Raw genomic sequence first — 14,543 nt, 5'->3', positions numbered from 1 at the left:
GTATGGCCTGCTTTAAAAATGGGCCTCCAGTTTTTCTGGTGCAATTTCACACAAATGTAGGATGAACACAGAATTCTTGCAACAATGGAAGCTAGCTTGAAGGAGGTGGCTCTGGAATTGAGTAAACATGTTTTCCTGCCTATTTTTACAAGTTGCTTTTTAAATCCAGAGGTGGTAATAGACAAAATGTATAGAAAGCCAAAATTTGCATCACTTTTTAGGTTCCGCCATATCGTGAGCAATGTATTCTGGTTGTTTTGTCTCGGTTAACTTTTTTTTTAAACGAAGCATTTAGCATAAAATTTTTCAAGAGCATTGAAGTCCTATGGACATCCAGTGAGTCCTAAGTAACTTCGCTACTCTTGAAATGTTTACCTCCAGTTCTACTTCCATCTCTTCCTCTTTCCACAGGAGCCCTTTTCAGTGGGCAGTGACAATCCTTACCATCAAGCTTTACCTGCTAACGATCTTTCTGATACACCAGCATCTCTTTCCCCTACAATTATTTCTGTCTGGCCTTGCAGGATGTTTTAATTCCTAATAAAACTTTGAGAGTTAATGGGTAAAGACAGTCAACATGACTGTTTATTTGGATTAAAAAATATTGCATTTAATGTAGAAAGTTACATTATGAATAGTTTGTAGGATTTCCATGTAAACAAATACATATTCCCCCACTTAAAAAACAGCACCAGTGACTTACACTTCAGTAGTTTGATGTAAGCCCTTTTGGTAGTAATAAAGGTAAAGCCAATAGTTTTGGAAGTAGCATGGTCTATAGCAGTAGAGGATTTCATTCATCACAAAGTGGATTTAGGTGGTTAAATATATGGGTTAAGGTCATGGACAGCTGAATCATGACAGGTCTCCCTGCATGTACCACCATGATTTATGAGGAAAGGCAAGAAGGGAACAGGCTAGAAGATTTGGGGGAGGGCAGTCGGCCCTACAGTGCTACAACTAACAGAACACTTAACGGCATTGGGGAGGGGGGGGGGACTAAATCCACACACATATTTAGACTTGATTGTAATGACAGTACCTTAGTCTTGACATACAGGGGCATTCACATAATGTTTGAATTTTTAGAATTCTGACTATGACGTGAAATAGTAGCCAGAGTTACACAGATGGAGAAGGAACAATTGCTGTTTAACCATTTGGTGGCAGCTCTTTCATTAAGCTGAGAACACTGAGGAGCCAGGGTAGGTGCAGCATTTGATTTTGCGGAAGTGGAGGGTGCATAGCATATATACATCAATGAACACTGAAGTTAGTAGCATCTCCTCAAGAAAGCCCCAAAACTAAAATAGTACAAATTAATGCAGGGGAGCTTTGAGGAAGTTTATTTAATGGCTAACTCTAGTTAGTGCTAGTACTTCAATTTCATGATGCTAGTGCAGCTGAGATTAATAAGTGCATGGGGGGAAGGGGGGGGAGAAGAGAGAGAAACCTAAATGTGTGTGGGTAATACATTCTACAATTACCCATTTGATTTTACTTCCTTTCATATTCCTCACCTTTGAGTTGAGGGATATCTATTTCCTGTTCTCATTTACTTGCTTTATAGATTACACACCTCGTTTCAATTGGCTTCACCACTAGCGAGTGAGTAGTTTCGAGGTTGCTAGAACATAGTACATAAGGTCTCATCCTCATCTAATTTATTAAACCCACTGTACTCAACATTCATCTCTTTTAAAAGATGGAGACAATAAATGAGCACATCTCTGCTGATTTTTGAACAAGAAGAATGTGTAGGGATTCCTCCTCTCCAGTGCTGATTTCCAAGAGAAGAGCCTGCTTCGCATCATACCAGCCCCCAAGAAACTAGTCACTGTACGGCTTCTTAGACTGTCTTCTTTCTGCTCCTGTTTCCTTCATACTGTATAAGGGTTCCACAAGCTTGTTATGAACAAGCATTAAACCTGGTGCAGGGGGAAAAGGAAAGGTTAAGTATAGGTAGTAAGTGCAATAAATGGAGGACTTTTGCTTTTAGTTATGGCCACTAGTAATATCCTTACGTTTCCACCTTCCCACACAACCCTCTTAAAGTATTTTTCACCCCATTGCTGTAAGCTTGATATTAGAGGGAGTGTCAGCATAATTAATTTTAAAAACTCCTTAGTCATTTACCACCACTACAGACTAACAATTTTTTAAATCTACTTTACATTCCATTATGTACAGAAAGAGGGACATACTTCACTCAGCTTGGAGAATTAAGCTAGCCTCACTCTTCATTTATGGCTTCTAAGCAATAGCCGTTTCTAGTTTTAAGTTACTAACTCAACATAGGGTTAGTAACACTATAGTGGAACATTTAAATGTTACCCTGAATAGATTTCTAGTCAGTGGAGATTTTGTATTCTTGTTTTTTTTTTTTTTTTTTTTTAAACCTTTAGGGTTGAGAGTTATTTGACAGCACTTCCTTCAAACACAATTTTTCTGACAGGAAAGATTTGCTAAATTAAATGGTAGCCCTTAAAGCAGAGGTGGGCAAACTACAGCCTGCGGGCCACATCTGGCCCGGCCCCTGAGCTCCCGTCCAGAGAGGCTAGCCCCCTGCTGTCCCGTCGCAACGCCGCCACGCGGGCAGCGCGGCTGGCTCCAGACGGGCGGCAGGGCTGCGAGCTTCTGCGGCTCTGAGCAGCATGGTAAGGGGGTAGGGGAGGAGGGAGGGGGTTGGATAAGGGGCAGGGGGTCACAGGGGGGCTGTTGGATGGGGTGGAGGTTCTGGGGGGGGGCAGTCGGGACAGGGAGCAGGATGGGTCGGGAGTTCTGAGGTGGGTAGTCGGGGCGAGAAGTGGGAGGGGGCCAGGCTATTTGGGGAGGCACAGCCTTCCCCTACCCAGTCCTCCATACAGTTTTGCAACCCCAATGTGGCCCTCAGGCCAAAAAGTTTACCCACCCCTGCCTTAGGTATATCTCCATTTTTTTTTCTATACTTTATCTCATAAAACTGGAAGGGACCCTGAAAGGTCATAGAGTCCAGCCCCCTGCCTTCACTAGCAGGACCAAGTACTGATTTTGCCCCAGATCCTTAAGTGGCCCCCTCAAGGATTGAACTCGCAACCCTGGGTTTAGCAGGCCAATGCTCAAACCACTGAGCTATCCCCCCCAGCTAACTGGAAAAGTGGCCTGATCTGGCCAAATACTTACCTTTAAAGTATTTCACTGTTTTAACTTTGAGTTCTAGGGTGGCATCCTCATCACACACAAAGACAGTGCTGGGATGCTGCTGAAAGGCAGACACTGTCCACATGTGGTTCACCCCTTCCTCAATGGCTTTGTACAAAGCAAACGCTTTATGGGCTCCTGTGATTAGAATCATAACCTGAATTAAAAAACAAAACAAAAAACACAGGAATAACATTGTTAGGTTTTGTAATGTACGTTTAAAGGGAACACACCCAAGTGTGATTTGAAGCAGTAGATGAGTAAGTCATCCGAAGAAGAAAACTATTTTAGTCCTCCCCAGCCGTGTTTCACTTCATTGACTGGGTATAGTTCACTTTGGCTGTATTGTTTTAGCTAGTAAAATTATGGCTTGTCTGGCCATTTTAAAGTTTATCCACCTGTTACTGTGAGCTCTCCCTTTAGTGTTTATGCAAAAGTAGACTAGAGCACTTTAGACAGCTAGAGGAGGTGATTAACGGTTATGAACTACAGGTGTAAAAATAAATTCAACCACACACCACCTTGTGACTCTCACAATTTGCTGGTATACCTCTGAGTAAGTCAGTGGTTCTCACATTTACCTTGTGAGATTGTCCCCTGGAAACCTCCCTTACCCAGCCCCCCAGGCTAAATACAACTGTATTGCATAGTTACATGAAAAATGTTAAAGTAGCATAATGGAAGCCACATGAATAAGCTCATTTTGATGTAATGAATATGACTGTTTGGTAAGCCAACCCTTCTTTTCTTCTCCCTGCAGGTATGGCTTTACTTTTATTAGGACCAAATCTCAGCCCTCATGCTGTATTTATAAGCCCTTCAATTTGTGTCTAATTTGATCATGGCTAATTTGATCTTTGCAATCAAAGCCCCAGGGAAAAAAAAGCTATGAGGTAGTTGTGCAGGGTTCAAGAAGGTAGCTGGGTTGTCTGTTTAGTTGAGCAAACTACGCTTCTGGAAGCCCAGTTACAATGCCTGGGGCTGGGCTGCAGAAAGTACCACTGCTTGAAGACTAGACAACTGTTTGATGCTCCATGGAGCACGATATTAAGTCACTGTATTTTAATTCTAACCTCTCTAGCATCCATGACTGTGCCTACTCCAACTGTGAGAGCCATTGTGGGGACTTTGGAGAGGTCGCCATCAAAGAATCTAGCATTAGCCAATATGGTGTCCATAGCCAATGTCTTCACTCTAGTTCTGGACACCAGACTTGAGCCGGGCTCGTTGAAGGCAATATGACCATCTGGGCCAATACCTGTGTTGGAGACAGTTTAAGAACTATGTCACTACCTTAACACATCATAGGAAGCAAAGCCAACATCATTCTTACTGTAAGGATGCTATAGGCTCCTAAGAATAGCTACAGAACAGGTGAAGCACATTACTTTCATACAAGAACTTGCAGCTTTGCTCAAGCTCCAAGATCCTGCTTCCCTTGAAGTGAATGGCAAATTTCCCACTGAAGTAAATAAGAGCAGAGACACTGTTCCTTTGCATTTTGGGACGTAATAACTAAAGTAACTTGGATGTTAGCACCCAAAAGCATCAGGTTAGAAGATACCACTGTCTCAGAGGGGTTATAGCTGATTACAGCAGTTACCTGGTAGAACTTGCTATTGTAAAGGTTGCAACACAGTTTTGGTTAGCACACCTTCCCCCCCCCCCCCCCCAATTTTTACTACTTTTCTAAAGAATTCACCTATTGGACTGAAATTTTCAAATCTAGATCTTAGATGAAATGGCAATTTAAAACAAATCAATAAATTTGAACAACATCTTTAGCTATTTGACTTCCGTGAAAAAATGTTACACTCCTTCCCCCTTCTGGCCAAATATACCGCAAAAATGGCTGAACTTTAAAATTAAGCATGTAAAGAGCACTCACTAAGGATGTCATCCACTGCCAAGTGGATCAAAACCACTCTGCCATCATCCCCTACCCCTGCAGCCTGAGACTTTGGAGCCAGTCTATGCTTCACATTTTGAGACCTATCTACTTGAGCAGGAGGCACATTCCACTGACCTAGTATGGCCGTAAGGCTTGACCAGGGACGGAATAGCTACTAGGACAACCTGAACATCTCATTGAGACAGAAAAAAAACCCCAAACACACATACACCACAAGTGAGTCACCTATGCATAGCATTTGTCCCCATCAATGCCATAGAAGGGAATGGACAGAGGCGACACTTAACAGACAGGTGCGCATACACTAATTGGAAATGGGATGCACATGTGGCTTTACTGACTGCAAATCTAATAAGTGGCTCAAAAACAAAACAAAACAAAAAAGGAATTCCCCAAAGTTAGCTAGAATTATGGCAAAAAACAAGGCTGTGTTCTCTCCGAGTCTGTTATTCCTTCAGATTTTCACCTCCAACAAAGAGTTCGATTCCACCAGCTGCTTTGATTTTCCCCTCAAAAGCATCACACTCCGCCTGTAGGTCAGCTGCATTTCCATCCAGAATATGGGTGTTTTCTGGAGAGATGTCAATGTGCTTGAAAAAGTTATTCCACATGAAGGAGTGATAACTTTCCAGGTGATCCCTTGGGAGACCTGTTGACCAGGAACATTTATTATTTCATGTTTATATTACAGTCACACCTGCAGACCCCTTCAGGACACAGGACCCACTGTGCTGGACATTGTACAAACACAATCCCTGCTTCAAATGCTTACAATCCAAGGCCCCATTGACTTTCACACTCTGATTGCTACAGCTTTCAGGACTGAGGCCTCAAATGACAAGTGGGGGAAAGAGAGGGATACAATACCCTATATAAAAACTTTTACATATATTTGCATAGACATCAGGGGTTTTGATTACAAATCAATGCCAGTATCCCCATCTGCCCTTCAAGCTGGGCTTCCTTAACTTCCATGAGTTTAAAAAATAGTCACAATAGCTCCAGTAAGATCACAGTGTTACGGAGAGGCAGATCATCCTAGTTATATGGATAAGGTGCATTAATATTATGGAGCAGGTTCTCCAAAAGAGCAGATACACAGCAGGTCTATTTTTTCTGGTCTTTACAACATTCTGCAGAGTTATTGTTAGTCCAAGCTTGTTAACACTATGCCAAAACCAGAGAAGCAATTTTAGTCTGATTCAATCAGGGAATTCTTCCAAGAACTCCCTGATTGTTATAGAGTCATCCTTTATAGAACTGTCTAACCCTAACCCGAAGCTCTCAGACTATGATTATTCACAGAAAAAATCTGTCCACTCAAATCAGGAAGAGAATGCAATAGCATTAGGGCCAAAGAGCAAACTTACACACATATTAAGCATGTATGTTTGGTACCTTGATAACCAGAGGATTTGTTCACTTTTCTCTCTGAACCAGCTCCGAGAAGGGAATATTACATCACAACTTTACAAACAAGGCAGTCCTAATCTAACATAATAGGACCACATATCAGTAAGTCTAAAGTGCAGTCTTGCTGGAACACTGCCTGTCTCGGTTATTAATTACAGACAGGGCTGCAGCATTCCGTCCAAACCAGCTAAGTAGCAGTTTCCCTGATTAGAAGAAAGCTGGTCTAAAATGGGAACTTCAAAGATGTTACATACAATCTACTAACAGCATCTTCAGTGGGACTTCTTTAATTATATACTCAGGTAGTATATCACTCAGCTTTTAAGAGAGTTATAGCTAATGTGATCTCTCTAATTGGAGGGAAAAGTTGCAGCTTGTTAATTTGTATTACACAGCATTCCAAACTCCTCTCTTTCTCCTCCCCATCTGGTTTTGGGATCATTTTACATTGGGTTCTATGCAAAGTGATTGTGAATTAACATAAATGTCTGATTTCATTTGATTTTACTCACCAGAATAAATAAAGTTTGGGGCCAAAAAAGAAAAAAAGCTTGATTGTGTCCTTACCACAACATTTCATGAAATAAGATGACTCACCTACATATTCATCCATATTAAAGGTTTTCACATATTTGAAGGACAAGTCTCCATTCTTGTAATACTCAATCAACTTTTTGTAACATCCTAAAGGAGTGCTTCCTAAGAGAGATACAGGGAAAAATTTAAAAATAGTTAGTGGAATTAGTGTATGCACAGCACTGTGAAACACTGAGCTGCGTAAGAGCTATACATCATTAATTCAATTATTCAAAGTGGTTTATGTTACTGAAAGACCTAACTATTTAATTACAAAATATTGGCACACATATATAGAAAGCCATCTCAGCAAATTCAGTTCTGGTGCCAGCTCAAAATCCTACTCAGAGCAGAACCTCACTAATGACTGGGAGACATTGAAAATGACTAAGTATAGCAAATAACACAACCACTATCACATTGTCTCTTTGGGCCTCAGCTTCCCTATGTGTAAAATAGAGACAGCATTCATCTACCTTACAAAGCAGGGGGTTGTGAGACAGGCAATGTCTGAACACAGCTGCTTTGAAGATGTTTAGCACTAAATATTATAAAACAAAAATAAAAGCAGCCATGCGTACCAAACAATGGTTTTACCAAAACATCACATAAGTAGCCTGGGTGAGACCAAACTAGCTCCTACATGGTGTGGTGGGAGGGGCAGCCCAGTGGGTTGCACTTCTGATGCTGCCTCCCCAAAAACAAGAATGTGGTTGGATCACAACCCTAATATTAAAAAAAATAATATGGAAACAAATCTGCATCAACTTTCAGCTTCAATAGTATAGAGTCCAGCACCTGTTGCTCCAAGATTACAGACCCTTACTACTTGAACTAAAGGAGAATCTCCATGATTAGCCATAAAGGGGCTATGACACACAGTTGAGCAGTTCCAATTCTGCCCAGTTGTAATAATCCAGCTGAGTGTGTGCTACGCTACCCTCAACTGGACAGAATCAGAACTGCTCAACTGTGTGTCAGCCCTGTATAGCTAATATTGGAGATTCTCTTTTAATTCAAGTAATAAGGGACTAATCTTGTAAGTAGAGGAATGCTGTCTCTATTTTACACATTGGGGAAGCGCACAGTTCTCCAAAGCATCACTGACTATTCCACTTATGTGAAGGGGTATTTCATCATGCAATGCATCAGCTTCTATATTATTGTTATTTGGGAGGCATCACTCTATATAATTTATTTACTTTAAAAACAGAGAAAGGTTTCTTAAGCTAAGTAAATTATATAGACTGTTGCTCCCCAAATAACAGAACCGTCCATCTATATGTTGCATAAGGAGACACTCCCTTCACATTAGGGGAATATTCTGCCACTTAAATGCTCCAACTGGTGAAATAGTCAGGATGCTTTACAGTTGCTTAAACAGAAGGTACCATCAGCATCTTAATGAATCCTCTTTCAAAACCTACCTGTGGGAAGTCCAAGAGTGAAGTATTTGTCTGGGCCAGGGTTAAACTGGATAATTCGATTCCTAATGTATTTTGCAGCCCACTCACTGGCTTGCGCATAGTTCTCAAGAATGATGAGTTTCATCGTCTCCTGCACATTTAAAATAAAGAAGCTTAAACAAAGGAGTTCACTTTCTACATTGAAATAAATATTGGGAACTCATATCGCTACCAATTTTTCTGTACAGTTACATTCTCCCTCCACCTCTCACTGCAAGAGGTACATACAATATCTGAGTGCATTCATGAAGCAATAACCAAGTTACTTTGGCCCTGTGAAAGGAACACTGTTAGCCAATAGCAGATTTAAAAATTTTCTTAAGATGATGTTAAAAAAAAAATAGTGAACAGAGTTTGAGCATAGACGTTTCTGGTTATCAGGGAATAACATACAGATTATCGAGGGTGCAAAGTTTGGTTTAAGATAAGGTGGCATGAAGAATACATAATCTGCAATATCCCCGATTGGGGGTAAAAGGTTGATGGGTCAAAGTACAGACATTGAGATATGAGGGTATGAAGTTCATAAAGTGGCTATGTTCGGGTGTGGATAATAATGAGTGGATATGATGATGAGGATGGATTGACCCTCATTTGGTGAGATTTAATGTTCAGGGAGTTTATGGTTCCAGTTCATATGATCCAACGGAGAAGGTCACTTGGTCTCTTTCTCGTAGTGGGAGAACGATGTCACTCTGGCTCACGCCTCCTGGTACTGTCGGTGGCCGGTGATGTGCTCGATGTAGATGTCCCTGGACCATCGGATGGCGTCTGAGACCATGAGGCGCCGCATGAGACGTGCGTAGCGTCGACCGATCCCGCAGGTCCGCAGCACACGCTCGTTGCAGGGGTCCCAGGCGCCCAGGGCTCCGACAATCAGGGCGTCCATCTGCACCTCATAGCCCTTCGCTCTCAGGGTGTCAGCCAGGGGGGCGTGCTTTTCCAGCTTACGAGCTCGGGCTTCGCGAAATGCCGGGGTCCTGTTCTCAAAGGAGACCGTGACGTCAACGAGAATGATCTTTTTCTGGGCCTCGTCAGTGACGACCACGTCAGGTCGTAGCTGGCTGTCGGTACCGGCAATGGTGCAGTTCACGGAGATCTCCCCCAGGCGTGACGCGATGGCTTTCACCAGGCGGTTCTGGATGGCGTTGTGGCGCAGCTGCCAGGCTCTGGAGTGGGGTTTGCAGCTGCACAGGATGTGGGGCAGGGTCTCGTTGGGGTAGCCGCACTTCCTGCAACGCTTATCTCGGTTCCCGTGGCGGACGGCTCCGTTGAGCGGGACGCAGTTGAGCCGGGCACGGTGGATGAACCGCCAGTCGGCGAAACGGGTGAAGCCGCCCCCGGCGAGGAAGTGGTTGCTGGCATCCCACTTGCTGGTCAACTCAAAGGCTTTACCCTGGTCCGGTTTACGCTTCAGGGTTTCCACGTACAGCGAGCAGATGGCGGCCTTCAGAGTCCTCTCCAGCAAGCCCCTGGCCGTCGGGGTGACGATGGTGTTGTCGTCCGACCTGATCTGCGGCACCCGGACTCCCAGCTCCTGGCGCTCCTCGCACCACTGCCAGCGGCAGCCGATACGCTTCCCCAGGTGACGCGTGGCGTTGCAAGTGCGGGACCACAGTGAAGCGATGTCGCGCCCGTCCCGTCCGAATTCCCCATCCAGGGAGCCGCTCAGGAAGGTGGCGATGTCTTGGTTCGAGGGGGCTCTGCCGATCCGCTTCTCTGTTGCATCACGCAGGGCGTTCGCCGCAATGTTCCTCACCGTGGCGTCGGGACACGTCAGCAGGCGGAAGGCATGGGTGATCACCGCGACGTCACACAGGTCACCCATGCGGGGGACGTTGGCGCCGCCGTGCCTGTGGGCGTTGTAGACCAGCTCGTTGCTGGCTCTCTGGGGAAGGAACAGCCACTTCTTCACCAGCTTCCGGATGATCTTGTCTGCCTTGTTGAGGGGCACCTTCGCCATGGCGGATCCCCTTAGGGTGAACGAGATGCATGGGATCAGGAAGGTGTTCAGGGCGTTTATCTTCTGCCACGGTGCCAGCAGGGAGGCATCAATCTTGGCAGCGTCCTGCAAGATCTCCTGGATGGTGTCCTCGGGTGTCTTCCGGACACGGAACCCTGTTGGCGTGCCCAGGTGCTGGTATGCCTGCCCCCTGCCAGGGGGATGACGGGCTCACCCTGGATCTGGAACCCCGTTGTCTGCACCGAGTCCCTTTTGCTGCCATCAATGTGCAGAGTTGCGCACTTCTTCGCATTGAAGCGGAGCCCCATCCAGTCAGTAGCTCGGCTGATGGCATCTAGCATACCTTGGAGGCTCTCTGGGTCGTCCGCGGTCAGGACCAGATCATCCGCGTAGGCCAGAATGCTGAGTTTCTTGCCGTGCAGGTCGAAGCCGGTCGGGCCGCTGGAGATGGCTCGGATGAGCGGTTCCATGGCCAGGTTGAAGATGATGGGGCTAAGGGGGCATCCTTGTTCACGCCACGGCGGATGGGGATGGCGTCCGTCTCTCCGTCCGTGGCACGGATGGTGGTGGTGCAGTCCTTGTAGAGGTCCCGGAGGATCTGGATGAAGGTTTCTGGCATCCCGAACACTCCCAGGGTGGCAAAGATGTGATGGTGGGGTATGGACCCAAAGGCGTTGGTCAGGTCAAGCCATGCTACTGCGCACTGCCTCTTGGACCTCCTGGATGGCCGTCTGAAGGAGGAAGTTGTGCTCGTAGCATCCCTCGCAGGACATGAAACCCTTATGCACTGAGCTGACGGCGCCCCCGCACACTGATCAGTCTGTGATCCTTGCCGCGAGGCAGCTGGCATACAGCTTGTAGATGGTGGAGCAGAGGGAGATGGGCCTCCAGTTGCCGGGGTCGTCTCGGTCGCCTTTTTTGTGGATGAGCACGGTCATGGACTTTTTCCAGGAGCGGGGAACGCGATGGAACTGCTTGCATTTGTTGAAGATGGCAGCGAGCACCAAGCAGCCGGGGTCTCGCTTCTTCAGCGGGGGGTAGCGGATGCCATCTTTTCCAGGGGCGGTGTTTTTGGTCCTCGACAGCCTCGCCTGCACCTCCTGCGGGGAAAAATCTCGCTCCAAGCCGTGAGGTCGATCCGGGGTAGCGGGGAAAGGCACTCTGGGTGTCGCAAGTTGGTCTGGGCCTTGTGATCGAACACATCCTTGAAGTAGGAGTAGAGCCTCTCGGGCTGGATGGCACAGTAGGAGGAGGTCCCGTCGAGGATCTCCCTCATGGCTTTCGTCCGGTTCATCCTGTATAGTTTCTGAATACGGGATGCAGCCGCTGGATTGTAGCGGCGGCCGACGTCCCCTCTCCTGCCTTCTCTGGCGGTGTTGTTACGGCTCAGCGCAGGGAATCTGCGAGTGGCCCGTGCGGCTTCCTGGGGTTCCCTCCTTCTGGCCGTAATTTCCGCAGACAGTTCTTCAGTCAGTCTGTCCATCAGGGTGTCGAAGTTCTCAAAGTCCTCAGCCTTTGCCAGCTCCTCCATCCAGGCGGATTGCCACGGCGTGGCGACCCTCGCTCGTGGCCGTCGCTCCTCCTGCTGCGTTGTCTCTGCAGGTTCAGGTGCTGCGGGGACGGTTTGCGGCCTTGTCCCTCGGACTGTGGAGCGGTGTTCAGGTGGGTCTTGAGGCGGGGGTCCTGGTGTGGCGGTGAGGGCAGCTCTCGGTGTCTCCGAGGCAGCACTGGATCTTCCGGGAGGGAGTGGGGTTCTGGAAGCACCGGTGCTGGGCTTTGTCGGGGCGCGGTCGTGTTTGGAAGCGCTGGGGATGGTTCTGGTTCTTCTGCGGGCAGCATCCGGCTGGTGGGTCCTCGGTGGGGCATGGGGTTTTTGGCGGTCAGAGGCTCTTTGGGTAACCTTGGAGGAGGTGTTGGGTCTCCCGGGGGCGGGGTCTGGCTGTGGGATCTGGGGGCTACGGGAGGCTCCTCCGTTGGCTGGATCTCACCGTGCAGCCTGGGGGACGATGCTAGTTGCTCCTACGGCAGGGCGGCATGAGGTTACCTGTGGGGGAGCGCTGCAGCGTCTCGCGTCCGTGTTGTGCCGGATGGTTTTTATGAGGTCGCTGGGTTTACTGAGCATCCAGTTTCTTGAAATGGTGTGGCATTTTGGATCTGGAAGAAACTGGATGTAGATTCCTAAGGATACCCCTCCTCAAATCAGAGGAGGCACAGGGTAATCTGACAGACCCCATGCCTTCACGCTGACTCTCCTTCCCAGCTGTCTCTGACTCTTGGCGGTATAGCTTGGCAGAAGCCATACTATAAGGGGTTCTCTGCAAGCCAGTGCCCCAGAACCTGCCCAAATAGGGTTACCACTTACAAAGGGAAAGAAAGGGGCAAGTTAACATTGACCAGATCAGCATTAGCTTACCCTACCCTAGTAGTTTGGGTTTTGAGGGGTATACAGCTTCCTCCACAGGACCCTGTCTCTTCCCCACCCCCTGCCCCAAATCCTATGAACATAGATCAGCCAACGGGGATGGGAAGGAAGTCAAACAATGCCATGGAGGCAGCACTCCCTGGCTTCTTTTCAGGCCTGGCTCCACTAGATCCTAATTCCCTCTCCACATGCCAGCAGGAGAGGATTCGATCCCAAGTTAAAAGGAAGCTAGCATGTGATAAAGGGAATGCAGCTTCCCTTTGAACCCAACCCCAGTCTGAAGACTTGGGGAGCTGTTTGTAAGGTAATCCCTCTTGCCTCTTCCCAAGAAAGTGAGAGCTAAGCAGAAAGCAACCCACTGCCTGCAGGTGACCTGGCCTAATTTACCTGACAGTAAAACTAAAGACAGGGTGGGTGTTTCCCCGTGGTTTTAGCTGAGGATCGATCACGGGCATTAGTTAACCCCAGGTAAAGAACAAAGCCTAAGAAAGAGCTGTCACTCCAGAGAGTTATTCTGGGAAGGGGTCAGCTTGGTCCTACATTCCCTCTGGGAGCACAGGCCCACCTCACACAGCCTAGGCCCTGAGAGTGTGGGGCCCTTACAGCGTCACCCCCTATGCAGGGGGGGCTAGGTGACCGCTCTGCTGGGAAACAACAGGAAGAGACATTAGCCTCCTTCAGGGGGGCAGAGAGGGAGTGGAAGGCGGCAATGGGCCTTTCAAAGCAGACACAGGCTGGGCCATCCCCCCTCATCAGGGGCTACCAATAACCCAGTCTGGCCAGGTACCTCGCCCTCACCCCCGCCCCTGCCCGCCTCAGGCGCTGGGGCACATGTGCCACCAGGGAGGCAGTTACCGCCCCCGGGCCGGCGGCTCAGCGAGCACCTGCCCACGGTCACTCCGGGGGCTGCGGCTGATCGTGGACCCAGCACTCCGGAGCCCCCGGCCAGCTGCTGAGCAGCTCCCGGCGCTGTACGGCAGGCAAAGCGCCCCTACCCAGGTGCCGTTACAGGTCGCGGGCAGAGGGGCTCGCACGGCAGGCGGGAGCGGGAATTTAAAGCCCTTCTAACAAAGGGAAGCCAGCCGCGTCCCGCAGGCGCCATTTTAACCCCGAGGGAGAGGCTGGGACTCGAACTCTTGCCCCTGCTCTCCCCGCGGGGCCCCGGCGCAGCCCCCCGCAGCAGCCGCACCCGAACCGCGCGCTCTAGCGCCTCCTGCCGCCGCCTCCCCGGCGCAGCCCCTCCGCAAGGAGCGCACGGCCGGAGCCGCGCCGCTGCGGCTCACTTACCTGTCCAGGCGCGCCGCGCCCTGCTGCGCCCGCCCCCCGCTCAGCTTCGCCCCAAGCCGCGGCCCCTCGTCATATGACTGGGGGCGGGTCATGTTGGAGGAGCTGACTCAGCAACGCGGACTCCAGGCATCCTCCCCCAGCCGAGCACTTCCCCTGCTCCGGCCGGCCAGATACGTGCAGGCGTTGGAGGGCTCCTGCAACCGCCTGAGCGCTGCTCACGCTTCGCTTCCGAAGCCGGTTCTCCCTGAACGCTCCTACCCCGGTTTGGGCTCCATTGTGAGCTTTGTGCTTGGGCAACACAATCCTGGTTTGCTTCCATGCAGC

General features: G+C 48.5%; 1 protein-coding gene across 1 annotated transcript; it reads right to left on the bottom strand.

Annotated features, from left to right (window-relative positions):
- Positions 1-1,654: 1,654 nt before the first annotated feature.
- Positions 1,655-14,276, bottom strand: GNPDA1 (glucosamine-6-phosphate deaminase 1). Its single transcript, XM_065409013.1, has 7 exons — positions 14,220-14,276; positions 8,509-8,638; positions 7,103-7,204; positions 5,559-5,741; positions 4,254-4,438; positions 3,163-3,337; positions 1,655-1,928 (listed from the first exon to the last, which is right to left on the bottom strand). The coding sequence occupies exons 2-7, from the start codon at positions 8,630-8,632 to the stop codon at positions 1,831-1,833; spliced, it is 867 nt and encodes a 288-aa protein (XP_065265085.1). The 5' UTR covers positions 8,633-8,638; positions 14,220-14,276; the 3' UTR covers positions 1,655-1,830.
- Positions 14,277-14,543: the final 267 nt, after the last annotated feature.

The sequence above is a fragment of the Emys orbicularis genome, chromosome 8 (genome assembly GCF_028017835.1).
Source record: "Emys orbicularis isolate rEmyOrb1 chromosome 8, rEmyOrb1.hap1, whole genome shotgun sequence".
Lineage (NCBI taxonomy): Eukaryota > Metazoa > Chordata > Testudines > Emydidae > Emys > Emys orbicularis.
Note: the sequence above shows the minus strand (reverse complement) of the source record. Positions and strands in the feature narration are given on the sequence as shown.

What these genes read in the sequence shown, in the direction of transcription:
- GNPDA1 (XM_065409013.1), bottom strand. Translation starts at nt 8,632, where the DNA reads ATGAAACTCATCATTCTTGAGAACTATGCGCAAGCCAGTGAGTGGGCT. An exon ending in CACTCTTGGACTTCCCACAG is followed by an intron (nt 7,205 to 8,508) that starts GTAGGTTTTGAA and finishes TATCTCTCTTAG; the next exon opens with GAAGCACTCCTTTAGGATGT. An exon ending in AATCGAACTCTTTGTTGGAG is followed by an intron (nt 4,439 to 5,558) that starts GTGAAAATCTGA and finishes TCTCCAACACAG; the next exon opens with GTATTGGCCCAGATGGTCAT.